Source organism: Pseudopodoces humilis, chromosome 2, assembly GCF_049639895.1.
Source record: "Pseudopodoces humilis isolate 2021_Gansu_Grassland_sample_001 chromosome 2, ASM4963989v1, whole genome shotgun sequence".
NCBI classification, from domain to species: domain Eukaryota; kingdom Metazoa; phylum Chordata; class Aves; order Passeriformes; family Paridae; genus Pseudopodoces; species Pseudopodoces humilis.
The window spans coordinates 114,074,487-114,088,377 of record NC_142201.1 but is presented as its reverse complement, the minus strand read 5'-3'; the positions used below and the strand labels follow the sequence as shown (position 1 = coordinate 114,088,377).

Below are 13,891 nucleotides of genomic sequence, written 5' to 3'. Positions count from 1 at the left end.
CAGAGCTACTGCAGGACTCCCATCCTGAATACCAGAAAAAACAGCACCTCCAGAAGGGGAGAGGGAAATTCTCTCTTCCATTTCGTGCTCATCATCCCCAACTGATGGGTGCAAACTGAGCTCCAGGGAGGATTCAGATCCCACTTCGGGAATAACCAGCACCAGCGCACACCTGAGCTGCCCGTGCTCAGATCCTGGGACAGGTTTGCCTCTAATGAAGAGAGAGCTGAGCTCCTGATGCTCCAGGAGTTGCTGTCCAAGCTCTTCCCAGGCAGCAGGAAAGGAAGGGGGTCTTGCTGTATTTCTGCATGGCTCAGATGGAAGCCCCACACCTTAACCCTGCAGGAAGGAGGATCCCCCCACACCTAATCTTCAGCAAAAGCACAAGCTTCATGTGCAACTTTGGTTCTGATTCTACATCTTCAGAGAGTGCAGAATGGGAAAACCTGCCTTTTGGCTGTTCTAGGACAAGCTAATTCATGGGCAAGGTTAATCCAAACACTTTAAGTGCCTTTTGCAGACAGATTTTCTAGGGAAAATTATCCGTGCGCATTTAGAGATTGATTCTGGAGAGTTTTGTTTTCTTTGAATATTCACTAGGCATGAATACAAAGGGGATTTTCTACTTTGTAGCACACCTCTCTGAGCCTTTTTTGTTTCACTTTGGCTCTGTCCAAGCAGGGATGTGCCAGCAGTTCTTCAGCTGAGTCCAGGCTTTGGGAATGGTGGGGGATGCCCACTGCCCCCTTTCCTCCTCTGCTGCTGCTGCCCTGTGCAGGCTGATGGATTCCCCACCTCCCAGGCTCCCCACTTTGGGCTCCTCCTCTCCCACTCTCACTTCTCTGAGCAGTTGTGCCAGATGATGTTTAAATATGACCCTTTTAATCAGGTTACTCAGTGTAATACGAGCGAAATGGTGATGAGATGGATGCTGTTACTGCATTCCCTATTTTTATCTCCATTGATTCTCCCATGTCTCTCATGAATCACCCTCCTGAAGAAGTGACAGGTTTATGTCAGCCACAACGGGGCTGTAACAATATTAGCTCCAGCATGAATTCAGCATGACACCAGAACTGTGTCATGCTTGACCCTGTTTGATATATTTGTGTACAGGACCGGCAGCTCTGTGCCGAGCTGCACTGAGCAGGGACACAATCTTTCCTAATAATACCTTTTTTCTATCTAAAGAAAGGTTTGTGCTTTTACTGCTCACTGCCCTGCCATGGGATATAATAATAATAATAATAATAATAATAATAATAATAAACAATATAATAATAACAACAATAATAATCATCATCATCATCAACAACAACAACAACAACCACAACAACAACAACAACAACAACAACAATGTTATTTCTAAAGACTGTGGCTAAAAGACATTCCAGCCTCTTCATTCCATCCTAGCTGGAATAGCTCACACCCAACAGCACTGGTTCTTCCTACAAGCCAGGGAATTTTGGTGTCCTTTCCCTGCCTCTGCTGTGGTGAGAAAGGCAGGACAGAGAAGGAAACCTTTGCAGAAGTGGGAAACCTTGGCAAAATCAGCATCTGGAGATAAAAAAATAGGAGGAGGTCTTTTCCTGCTGATTTCCTCAAACTGAGGGAATACAGAACCTTCATTTGCAGTTTGGATGAGCTGCAGTAAATTGCCCAACTGTTCTCTTCTGCCAGAATAATGCACTTGCCAGAACCTCATCACTATAAACTGCTGCAGCTCCATTGACTCTGGCACAGGCAGAGCTAAAGGAGTCTTTGGGTCATTTGTTCTTTTTTTTTTTTTGGAGAAAAAGTGTTCTGCCACTTAAGACAAAGGGCAGGGAGCCAGAAGAGATGATTTTGTACCCAATTTTCTCACAGATTTTCTCTAAGCACTCACAGATAAGAGCGAGGGCTTGGATTTGAAAGAAGTTTTGCAGTTAAATTTGCTAAATTTAAAGCTCCCATCACTGAAGTTTCCTGGAGAAGCTGGATGTGAATTCATTGAGCTCTACCTGTGGCCAATGAAGTTTTTAACAAGGTGACTCCCATGGGACAAGGACCAAGTTTCGGCTCTTTGAAAGCCTGTGCCCCCTTTCTTTAGCACTGGCACAGTAAAAAGTGATTTTAAATATGAGGCATGAGCTTGTTGGCACCGCTTTCCTTAGTGGGGATTGAGCCTCGTTGTAAGAACTGCCATAAAATACACTCTTGGTGTTGCAAACAGATGAGTGCAGACATAAAAGTCTGGAATTTTAGCATTAATTAAAGCTCCCCAGCAAAGTTTGCTCCACATCTCCTAAATTACCTTATTTAAATCCTTTGAACCCCCCAGTTCTCACTGTGCAGATGCTCTGGTACCACAGAGCAGCTCAGCCCCAGCTAAAAGCTTCACACTCTTCTTATTAGGGACTTGCTGAAAGTCATCAACTCCAATAAACATGCCAGGGAAAGAACAGCTCTCAATTGTTCCTAATTGTGGAGGGGTGACGGCCTCCCGAGGGCTCTTTCACTGCCTCTCCTCGCCAGGACACAAGGACAAAACCTGGATGGAAAAGCTGGGTCAGGATTAAGACAGAGAGATGGTTCAATGGCTACTGCCATGGGCAAAGCAGGCTCAGCTGGGGCAACACTAATTGAATTTTTTTCCAATGGAAATAGGTTTGGGTAGCGAGAAACAAAACAAATTAAAGCACCACCTTTCCCTGGGCTAAGCTTCACACCTCCCCTGCCTGAGCAGCACAGAGGTGATGGGGGCAGCTCCTCTCTGCCACCCCTTCCTGCTCAGTCCTGCAGAGATTCCTGCAGCAGCTCCCTGAAATCCCCTCTGGGCAGAGTGAGGAAGGTGGGATCTCCTCACCCTCGCTCAAGGACCTGTAGAAATCGATTAGCACACGAGTCATCCTAAAGCAGCAGCTGTCACACCGAGCGGGGGGAATTAAAGGCTGAGGAGGGAAGGAGAGAATTGTTCTTCCTCTGCTGTGCAAGGTATTTCAGTACACCCTGGAAAACCGGGTGAGCTCCTGTCTGTGGAGCAGCCTGATTCCCATCCTATCCCATCCCCTGCCATGGCAGGGACACTTTCACTGTCCCAGGCTGCTTCAAGCCCTGTCCAACCTGGCCTTGGACCCTGCCAGGGATCCAGGGGCAGCCACAGCTTCTGGGGAAATTCCATTCATGCCAGGGTCTCACCACTCCCACAGGGAACAATTCCCAATATCCCATCTAGCCCTGCCCTCTGGCAGTGGGAAGCTGTTCCCTGTGTCCTGGCACTCCAGGCTCTTTTCCAAAGTCTCTCTCCATCTTTCCTGTGGACTCCCTTCAGGCACTGCAAGGCCACAGTGAGGTCACCCCAAAGCCCTGTGTCCAGGCTGAGCAATCCCATCCCTGCCAGCAGAGCTGCTCCATCCCTCTGCCCATCCTGGTGCCCCCTCTTGGCTGTGCTGGGGCTGGGGCTGGGGCAGCTCCGCAGAGGGCTCTGGGCTGGGTGGGAGTGGGGAGCCCAGAAGTGGCCATGGGGAGCCCAGAAATGGCCATGGGGAGCCCTTCCCACCCTCTGAGCACCAGGACCTGCCCAGCTCAGGATTGTGCTGCAGTTTCCAGCCAGCAGCACTGGGGGCTGCTGCGTTCTCTGGCTTTTGTGGGCACCCATGGGAGACCAGGCACTAAATTCAGCTCCAAAAGAGGCAACAAAACTGTTCCCACACTGGATCCCATTGATGCTGTGTATTTTTAAAGGAGGCACCCACTCACCTCTCTCCCAGGGGTGTGTGTCGGGCACAAAGCAAGCAAAGCCAGGCTGGGATCTCCCCATACCGGAGAGCTCAGAGGAGAGGGCTGGAGCCAGGAATTCAGCCTGGGTGTGAGCTGCTGCAAGCAATGGTTTATTTAAAAATGGTTTATTTAAAAATCCACGTCCCTGGGGTGTGTGAAGGGAAGGGCTGCACACAGCCCAGGGTACATTTCCCCAGCTACCTCTCCCTCACGGCAGCTGGGATGTCTGCAGGTCAGCAGAGGGATTGCAGCTCCCCAGAGCACTTGCTGTGCAGGGCACATCCCACCCTCACTCCATCTGCAGATGCCTTTAATGTCAGGACAGGCTCAGCCCCTGGGAGCTGCCTGTGCCTGATGGGGAAGGAAAGGCTTGGGCAGCCACGCTGGGGCTTGACAGGCTCTTCATTTCAGAGAGAAAAATCTCCATTCTTCAGAAAACACTGCTCAAAAATTTCATCTTCATTCAGCTCAATGGAGCAGCCTCATCATTTACAGTGGCAGATAAAGCTGGGAGATGTAATGTGAAATATCTGAAGCAGTTCTCCCCGTAATTTAAAATGCACCTTGGGCAGCAGAGCCTGAACTCCCCTCGGTGTGTGTTTCTGGCAGATAAGTAAACAATTTGGAACTTTCTGAGATAGTCACAGTCAGGGAAGAGGGAGCTCACATTAAACTGCAGCTGCAGTGCCCCACTGATAAGGTTTTGGGGTGGTTTGGCACAGCTGAAAGGAAGTGGAGCCGGAAGAATAAAAAGCTTTTTGTGTACAAGTTGTTGGATCAGAGATAGCGAGAAGAAAGACATCATTTTTCCAGAACTCTGGAAGTGGCCTCGGTGGCAGGGCGCAGCTCAGGCACGGAGCAGGTGACAGGGCAGCTGAGGAGGGAAGGGGCAGCAGGGACAGGCTGGGAAGCTCAGAGGACATTTCTGGCTGTGTTCCACACAGAGCTGGACTCAAACTTTTTCTATAAACACAAAAGATTTAAAAGAAAGCCCAGAGGATGGGGAGACACCACACTAATGTTGACTGAGCAACTCCAAAATCCCACTTCTGTCACCCAGCTGTGCACCAATCCCACCAGATTCCTGCCTCCTTTAACTGCAGCTTTTTGCTGTGGCATTTTGCATTTAATATTTGCAAGTACAGGCAAATAACTGGGGGGTTCAGCACCCTGTGAGGCCATTTTGCTGGGAATCACAGAACATGCTGAGCTGGAAGGGCTCCATGGGGATCAACCAGTCTGACTGCTGCCCTTGCACTGACACCCAGGAGCCCAAACACTCCCTGCACTCACACAGGTTCCGAGCTGCTTGGCACAAACCCAGTTTATCACACCAAACACGTTTGAACAATTCTGAGTGGAAACAGCCCAGCAGTGACTCCACGTCCTTCTTGTGCCCTGTATTTGCTCATTCCCATTCCAACAGGCTGGGAAGGATCATCCCTGTGATTTCAAAGTCATTTCCTATTCTCTTTCTGAATTCTAAGATGAAGAAAAGCAATCAAAACCAAAGCAAAACAAAAATATTTTGGTCAGAAATTGTAATTCCTTCTCCAAATTGCAGGGAGGAATTCTGATATGGCTTATTTGTGGTTTGCTTAACAGTTCTTGGTGGTTTTTGCTGTGTTATTTCCTGCAGCCAGCTGAGCTGTGACCCACTGCTCAGGTTATTCACAAGGCATCTCAAGTGCCCAGCCCCAGCATTTTCAGTCCCTGGAAAAGTGTAGGACAGTTCCAAACCCGACCTAACTCCCAACCAGGCTCTGTGTGACAGTGGCACGATCAAAGGGAGTTCTGAGTCTGCTCTGACTGCTGATAGGCACAGCTCTGCCTGATCCTGGCTCACATGGCTCCCATTAATCCCCTGGGGCTGTGCCAGGCAAATCGGGATTCATTGGCAGATCCTGGAAAATGAAGTGACTGTTCCTCCTGAAATTCCTCCCGTTCCCCCTCCCTCATCCACAACCTTTGTGGGAATGGCTGTGCCCCAGGACGCTCAGGAGAAAGCTCCTTGTGCCACAGCAAGGAGTTCTGAGATGGATTTGCTTTTATTGGATTTTCTCCTGAGTGTGAGTGCAGAAAGGGTTACTTTTGGGGAAGCAGGAGCTGCTTTTTTGGGGTTGTTTTCCCTCTGGGTGTTTACATGTCAGTGCATCCAGTTTCCAGTTCTCCAGATCTTCACCAGGAGGTGAAAGCCGGGGTCTGTGAGCGCTGGGCTGAGCCTTTCCCAAAGCCACAGCTCACCCCAGCCAGCCTGGCTGGAGCAGTGCACGAGCACATGTGCAGCTTTGGTGGAGATTTCAGGATTTGGAGGCACATCCCCCATCCCTGTGGGTGCTCCAAAAGCCTCTGCTCAGATCCTGCCTGGAGCAGAAGAGGGAAGCCCTGTGCTGGAACAGGCACGGTGTAAGAGAACAAGTCAGGGCAATTCTGTGTTTGCCAGTGAGCTACAGGCCAGGAAAATCCTTCCCTACTATCATTCCCAAAGTGCACAACACCCTTCTGGAAAGGGCTCCAAACCCAAAACACTGCTGCTGTGTCCAAAATACAGAGGGCCTGTGTGCCATAGTGGAGAAGTCTGTGGAAATGTCAAAATGGGGGAAAAGATTTGCACTGTAAGACCCCAAAAGCCCAAATTTCCGTGGATTTGCCTTCTAATTGTGCCATCCAAGCATTTCAGGTGAAGTTTTTCTTCTCAGCACTGTCTGGTCAAACCACACTAAACCTGACTTCTCCAATCCAGAACAACCTGGCAGGGCTCTGCTCCTTCCCTCTCCCCACAGGAGGGGGACAATAAACTGGTATCTTCAAACAGTTTTTTTCTTACAGCTGCCAGATGTTATCCTTCTAAAACAGATTTCTTGCCCCCAAACTCTTGGATGAAGAGCACAGCTGAATGTCTGTCCCTGCTGGTGTGCCCTGAGCACGTGGAACTGAGCAGCCTGTGTTATTTCCCTGAGAGGCTCTGGCTGTGTTTTGCCATGTCTGAAGCGGTGCTGCCCCAGCCGAGAGCCAGAGCAGAGCCCAGGAGCTGTGGGATGTCTCCAGTGCCCCAGCCTGGGGATTTGTGCTGTTTGTTCACCCAAACTCTGCATTTTGGGAGGTGCCTCTGCTCTCTGAGTGTCACTTCCATGCAGGCAGGCTCCACCAGGACCCTGGTGGCACCAGGAGGGGGCTGCTCCTGGAGCCCAGGCAGAACCTGTGTGCTGCAAGCAGAATTTTTTGGATTTGCCTTGAACTAGGCCAGGTTTGGGTGTGCAGAGCCGGGGGCAGGACGTGGGAACAGTCTCAGTGCTAAAAGAATTTATAACTCTCCTCTCTTAAACTTGTGCGGTCTGAAAGCTCAAAGGAGGAAAAAAAACCAACCTAAACAACCTAACTGGGAGGTGTGATTGCAAAAAGCCTGATGGAGCGAGAAAAGAAGCTCAAAACTGAGCCTTTGACACCAGCTCTGCCTCTTTGGCCACAGAACCGATTCCCACTTCCCGTGCCATTTTGTGCCACCCTAATTTAGTGAAGCTCTAAGGCTATTTAAGGAACCTTCTGCACTGTCAGAGGAATTAAAAAAAAAAAAAAGAAAAGGAAAGGAAAGAAAAGAAAAGAAAAGAAAAGAAGTTACTTTAACAGCCCTATCAGATACTGGCTCCTGTAGCTGAGGTGAAAACAATGCCAATGTGGAATAATGAAGCTGTTTTAATTTGGAATTTTGATTTTGTCCTGAGAAAGCAAATTCATGGTTTGAGAGCTCATCATTTCCTGGAAAATACCCTATAACCTTCAGCAGGGAGAGAGAGGGAAGGGTAATAACCTCTCACTGCAAAGCTTGCCCAAGATCATAAACTCATTACTGCAAACTAAAATCTAAAGTCAACCCAAACTAGGACAGACTGGGCTTGCTGCTAACAGCCCCAAAGCTGTGCAGTAAAAGTAATCAGTTCTGGGATGGGATTTGTTTCTTTTGCTGCAGTACAATCTATAGTTTAGTTGGTCAAATCAAGCCTTTCTGAGAAAAGAAGATTAGAGGCAGTTGTTTAAAGTATTGAGGGGGGAGCAGGATTTAAGCTTTATTACTGACCAGGACATACAAACAGACTGTAATGAAAAAACAGCATTGGGATTGTACTTCCAGCCCAAATGGAAAATGTTGAGAGAGGACAGGGCCATATGGAGGAGCTTAGAGCTGCTGAGGGAAATGCCCCGTGAGTTGGGTGCTGTGGGGAAGCCAGGGGAACTAAGAGCTGGTCACCACACCTGAACACCACACACGGGCTGCTGGGCAAGAGAGAAGCTCTGGGGAACCGCTTTTCATCCTGTTTGTAAGGAAGGTTCCTCCTGCCCAAAGCACCTGACGCCAAACTTTCCTCCCTGGGAGGAATTTGGGCAATCCTGTCGCTGCCGGGACTCCATGGAGCTTGGGAGCCGCTCCTGGGGCCACACAAGGGAGGCTCCCAGGGGTCCCATGTCCCTCCTGGAGGGGAAAATCCCATGTGGGTGAGGGGGAAGCCAGGAACTGCCCCAGAACAGGCACCAGTTCCCATCCCACGGTCCAGTGGCTGCTCAGAGACAGCGAGGGGACTCGCCACGCTCACCGCCGAGCCCCCGGGAAATGCAGCACTGCCACGCTTCTCTTGGACTTCATCACACGTTTTTGTGGGGTTTTCTCTCCCTCAGCCCTGCCTAAACCAGCCCAGCTCTGGTCCAAGCTGGACAAAGCTGGCCTGCCTGGCTCAGTTTGCCTTTCCTGGCCTCGGGACCTCCCCTTTGGGGACAGGGGGCACAGGACACCGCACCCTTCGCTTTTTGTTAAACCCTGGCTGGCTCTGCAAACTCACCTGCAGCATGGCATGTTTGGGGCTATCCTGCACCTTTCCAGCTCACCTACCCCCTGCCCAAGGAGGTAGGGTATTTAAGGTGTTCTGATGAGGGAGGGCCAACCTGCTGGTTTTTGGAGTCCCCTGGCAGTTTCCCCAAAGCCCAAGTAGCCCTTTCCCCCTCGCCAGCCCAGCCACTCACCGAGGGAGGCAGCAGCAGTTCCCTCGCTGAGGGGCTGCAGAGCATCTTGCACCAGCCTTTTTTTTAGGGATTTTTAACTCAATTACCCATTTGAAGCCAAGCAAACGTTGCCCTGCCTCCCACTTGTACAGTGCTCTCAAATCCAGCGAGGAGGGAGAGGCGTGAAAATCAAATTTTGGATGCTTTGGTAGCAATCCTTTAGAAATATTTGCAGCAAAATAGTTTTCCCTAAGTGTACAATAAGGAAACTTTGGTATCACAAAGAATTGATAAACCTCTGAGCATTCAGAGTCTAGTGAAAAAAAATTATTTAATGTCTCATCACCCAGTGAGAAAAATGCAGTTCCACTTCCTATAATATCATAAAATAGAATAATTTGTAGATGTCTAGTAAGAAATTCTGTAAATGAACATTTTTTCATGATGTTCAAATATGAGAAGAGACTTTCCAGGAAGGGTTTTTGCCATTTCACACTGATGAAGCTCAGATGTGTGTTAGTATCATTCCCTTCACAAACAAAATCTCAAGAAGAGTTCACAAACAGTAGAAGATTTGCAGAGAAATTAATGAGGTTCCTGTCTTCATCATTCTTGAGAGGGGAAAACGGCAATTTCAGACAGCTCACAGCTTTAGCCCTGCTTGGGGAAATCCAACAGAGATTTTTAAATCTATATTGAAAATTTCAAGTTATTAGAAATTTCAAGTTATTAGAAATTGATATTTTGTGGTTGACTTGCATGTGTTTGGTTTAAATCTGCTATTTCTCAGTTGAAGATAAATGTTATGGGGCTAATCCTGGATTGTGGAAAACACAATTCACTGAATTTGGGAATTTTGCTGGAGTAAGGAGTAAATAAGTGCAAAAGACGAACCCTTACGTAAATATTCCATTTAGAGAAACACACAAAATACTGAAAACCCTTTTGGTTTCTATCTCCTCACCCTGAGCAATTCCTACAAACCCTGAAACCTGCCCATTTGTTCATTTCCAGGAACTGGTAATTTCAGAGACAATTCCAAGATCCATCCAATCAACTTCCTCTCTGTTTTGGGTAGCTCCAGTGCTTTGTTAATAACTTGCTGTTCTAACCCAGAATGGAGCTCAGGTGATGAGTATTTGTAAATTTTCACAAAGTATCACTCAATTTTACCCTTCTAACTTATTCAGAATCTGTAATGCATGTCCAGGAATGAGAGCTCTGCATCCAGCACTAACAAATGGATTATTCTGTTGCTGCTGAGATGTCTTTGGAAGCTGTTTCTGCACCTGAGCATCTGCTCCAGTTCATGACTATTCTTCCTTGGAGATCATTTATTATATACAAGTGCCACAAGTAGCATAGATAAGAAGGACTTGGTGTAAAAACTGAAAGTTCCTTGGAATTCAACAAAAAATATTGGGGTGGTGAACTTTAAGTACACTTTTATATAATACAGTCTGGTGGGTAATGTGCAGATAAAGATGATATTTTCCTGGGCAGCCCCATTAGCTCGTGTGTCAGGGGAAAAGCTTTTGAACAGCAGTGGGGAAGAAATACCCAGTAAGACACCAACATTTTATTTTATTACTGAAACTTAAAACTTTATCTTATCTCAAAATCCATTACTTTTATCCTAATGAGTCAGTTTTACTGTCGCATTGCCGTGCCTCATTTTCCCTTTAGAGAGCTGGAAAAGGAGTTCTTTGTCAGATGCTGAGGAATAACTAGAATTCATATCACTCACACGTCCTTTCTCAACTAATTAACCACCAGCAAGACAACCCATTCATTTCTGTTACAAACCAGGAAACAAATATTAATAAGAAATAAATCTGAAAGCTCCCTGACAGTGGCAAATGCAATTAAACTCTTGGGGTATGGATCCAAGTGCCTCACCGTCATACGGCAGCGCTTTTCCTCCCTTAATTAACTAAAACACGGGGAAGGCAATCTGATGGCTTGATGGCACTTCCTTCACTGTCAGAAAGGCTTGGGGATGATTTTATGATGTTATCACAAAGAGATTTGGAGGAGCTGCTGCCATTACTCCTCTCTGCCACCTCCAGGAGTGACAGATTCCGCGGAGAAACTTTGCCGCTGTTAACGGATGGGAAGGATTAATATTTTATAACATCATTACTTTATCGGCAGCATAAGCACGGCAGTAAGAGTGCACTCAATGTTTTATGCATTGCCAGCCCCGGAACACACCCGGAGCGTCGATTTCCCTCTGCACGGGTGCGATTGAAAGGGGAGCGCTTTGTCAGCTTTATGGCTCTTTCTGTCCTGGCGGTGACGGCGTTTTTGTGCATTTCCAGAGCATCCCGCTGGTGTCTGCGCTCCAGGGATTTGGACACGGCTTTCTGCCCCGGGTTCCGCTGGGGGAGATTTCCCTGAATTCCCCCGTGTTTGTGGCACGGCTCCCCGGCAGGGGTGAGCAGGGAACAGCGAGGCGCACCTGAACCCCCTGGGAAAGGGGAGCACACCCCGGACGGGGACAGCCGGGAGCTGAGGGAAGATCCCAGCGCCTCCAAGGGCCGATCCTTCCCTTCCTTTAAATGTTCCGGGCACCGGGAACCTTCCCGTGGTGTTTCAGGGAGCGCCGCTCTGGGGGAGCTCCGCGGGGTTAAGGCTGGCCGGGTCAAAAAGCATCGATCTTTAGCGCCTTTGGGAATTGCGGGATGCTCTCCCCAGCGCCATAAACAGCTTCTTTGCGGGTTTTATTTTTGTTTTTCTTTTTATTTTGTTTATTTCCTCCCCCCGCAATGCTCAGTGTTTGCCAAGCGAAAGAGGGATAGACAGAAACAGCGGCGTGCCAGGTTCTGCCTACATCTTTCCCACAGTCTCTCCTAACCCCGAACTCTTCCGATACTTTGCATTTACCGTCTCACTTGACTGACACAAGAAACCCACTGTAGGAAGAGAGGCTTCCTGCGAGCCGAGCCCCGTTTCCATGGTGCGGAGTTTTCTACTTTATAAGAAATAAAATCCCGTTTCCAGGAGTTTTCCGCGCAGCCCCGCGGACGTGCCCGTGCCCGGGGGCAAACGCGTCCCGCATCCCCCCAGGTGCCCTCCGGAACCACAGCCCTGCGCTCCGAGCCGCCACACTCCACACCCCTCGGCACAGATTTTAGGGTCACCCGACCCTTCCTGCGGTGGAGACAGAGGTGGCCGCTCGGTTTTGGGGGCTCCTCGCACCGTGCCCCGCGGAGCGCCCGGAGCCGACACCCCTCAGGTTCCGGGGATGCTCGGCCGGGTTCCCCTCGCCCAACTTCCCTGGCCCCGCTCACCGGGGTCAACTTTGGGCAGCGACCCCGCGGAGCCCCGGCAGCACAGCATCCCCGAGCACCCCGAGCATCCCCGAGCATCCTGAGCATCCCGAGCATCCTGAGCATCCCCGAGCATCCTGAGCATCCCCGAGCACCTCGAGCATCCCCGAGCACCTCGAGCATCCCCGAGCACCCCGAGCATCCTGAGCATCCCCGAGCATCCTGAGCATCCCCGAGCACCCCGAGCATCGTGAGCATCCCCGAGCACCCCTGAACATCCCTGAGCATCCCCGAGCACCCCTGAACATCCCTGAGCATCCCCGAGCACCCCGAGCATCCCAGAACATCCCTGAACATCCCCGAGAACCCCGAGCATCCCGAGCATCCTGAACATCCCTGAGCATCCCCGAGCGCCCCGAGCATCCCCGAGCACCCCCGAGCATCCCAGAACATCCCTGAGCACCCTGAGCATCCCCGAGCACCCCGAGCATCCCAGAACATCCCCGAGAACCCCGAGCATCCTCGGCTCGGGAGCGGCGGCTGCGAGCTCCCCGCGGCCCGGGAGATGCCCGGAGCCCCCTCCCGGCCCCGCCGCGCCCCGGCGGTACTCACCGATCCGCAGCACCTGCTGTGCGCTCCGGGGCAGCCCCGCCGCGGCGCAGAGCAGCAGCAGCAGGAGCCCCCCGCCGCCGCCCGGGGCCGCTCGGCGGGGCCAGCTCGGGCCGAGGCCGCTCGCCATGCTCAGTTCATGCCGGCTACCCCCGGGCGGGCCGGCTCCGAGCCGCTCCGCGCCCGCCCATGGCGCGGGGGCTCCGCGCTGCCGCCGCTGCCCGCGCCCCCCGCGCCCGAGGGACGGAGGGACGGAGGGAGGGATGGAGCGGGAGGATCCTCCCACGGGGCGGCCCCGGGCGGGGCCAGGCGGCTCCGGGCTCCACGGGCACGGGGACACGAGCGCGCACACGGGGACATGAGCGCGCACACGGGGACATGAGCGCGCACACGGGGACACGAGCGCGCACACGCGAGGAACTGTCCGGGGGCTCTGGGACAGGGACAGGGACAGGGACAGGGTGTCACTGGTGTCACTGGGATGGGGACAGGGACAGGGACAGAGTGTCACTGGTGTCACTGGGATGGGGACAGGGACAGGGACAGAGTGTCACTGGTGTCACTGGGATGGGGACAGGGACAGGGATGCGGACAGGGACAAGGTGTCACTGGGATGCGGACAGGGACAGAGACAGGGACAAGGTGTCAGTGGTGTCACTGGGATGGGGACAGGGACAGGGACAAGGTGTCACTGGGATGGGGACAGGGACAGGGACAGGGACAGGGACAGGGACAGGGACAGGGACAGGGACAGGGACAGGGACGGTGGCAGAGCTGTCCCTGTCACCGTCCCTCCAGCCCCCGTGGCTCTCTCCCTGCAGCCCCTCCTTGGAGCTGCAGAAGCTTTTCCCCCAGTGCCCTCCAGCCCCGCAGCTCCTGGGTTTTTGGAGGGTTTGGAGGGGTGTCCTGTGCAGGGTGGCTCTGTCCCTCTGCCTGTCCCCAAGCACTACAGGAGCCTCAGAAGGGGACAGCAGGGCTGGGGCCAGGTGTCCATGATGTGATGGATCCTCCAGGCCGACACTGAACCCTCAGCCACAGGGATTGCAATGTCCCCTGGCCTTGGCCTGGCCACCAGAGCGCTTCCCCCTGGTGACTTGGAGCTCTCAAGTGATTTTTAAAATCTGCTTTTTGAAGGCACTTTGAAACTCAGAGTGCTTCACCATAAAGCAAACATATGGGTCCTGAGCTGCTCTGAAAAAAGAAAACACCACCGGAGGAGAATGACTCCCACCTAGCAACAGGACTAAAATTGCATAGCT

General features: G+C 51.4%; 1 protein-coding gene across 4 annotated transcripts in view; it reads right to left on the bottom strand.

The window, feature by feature from the left end:
* Nucleotides 1-12,784, bottom strand: part of GRIK1 (glutamate ionotropic receptor kainate type subunit 1) — a 118,359-nt gene extending 105,575 nt beyond the window's left edge. For all 4 annotated transcript variants that reach the window (XM_088069017.1, XM_014253494.2, XM_088069018.1 and 1 more), the window contains exon 1: nt 12,636-12,784. In XM_088069017.1, the coding sequence (XP_087925143.1) occupies nt 12,636-12,762 (127 nt within the window). In that variant the 5' untranslated portion in view covers nt 12,763-12,784. The remainder of the gene's footprint in view (nt 1-12,635) is intronic.
* Nucleotides 12,785-13,891: the final 1,107 nt, after the last annotated feature.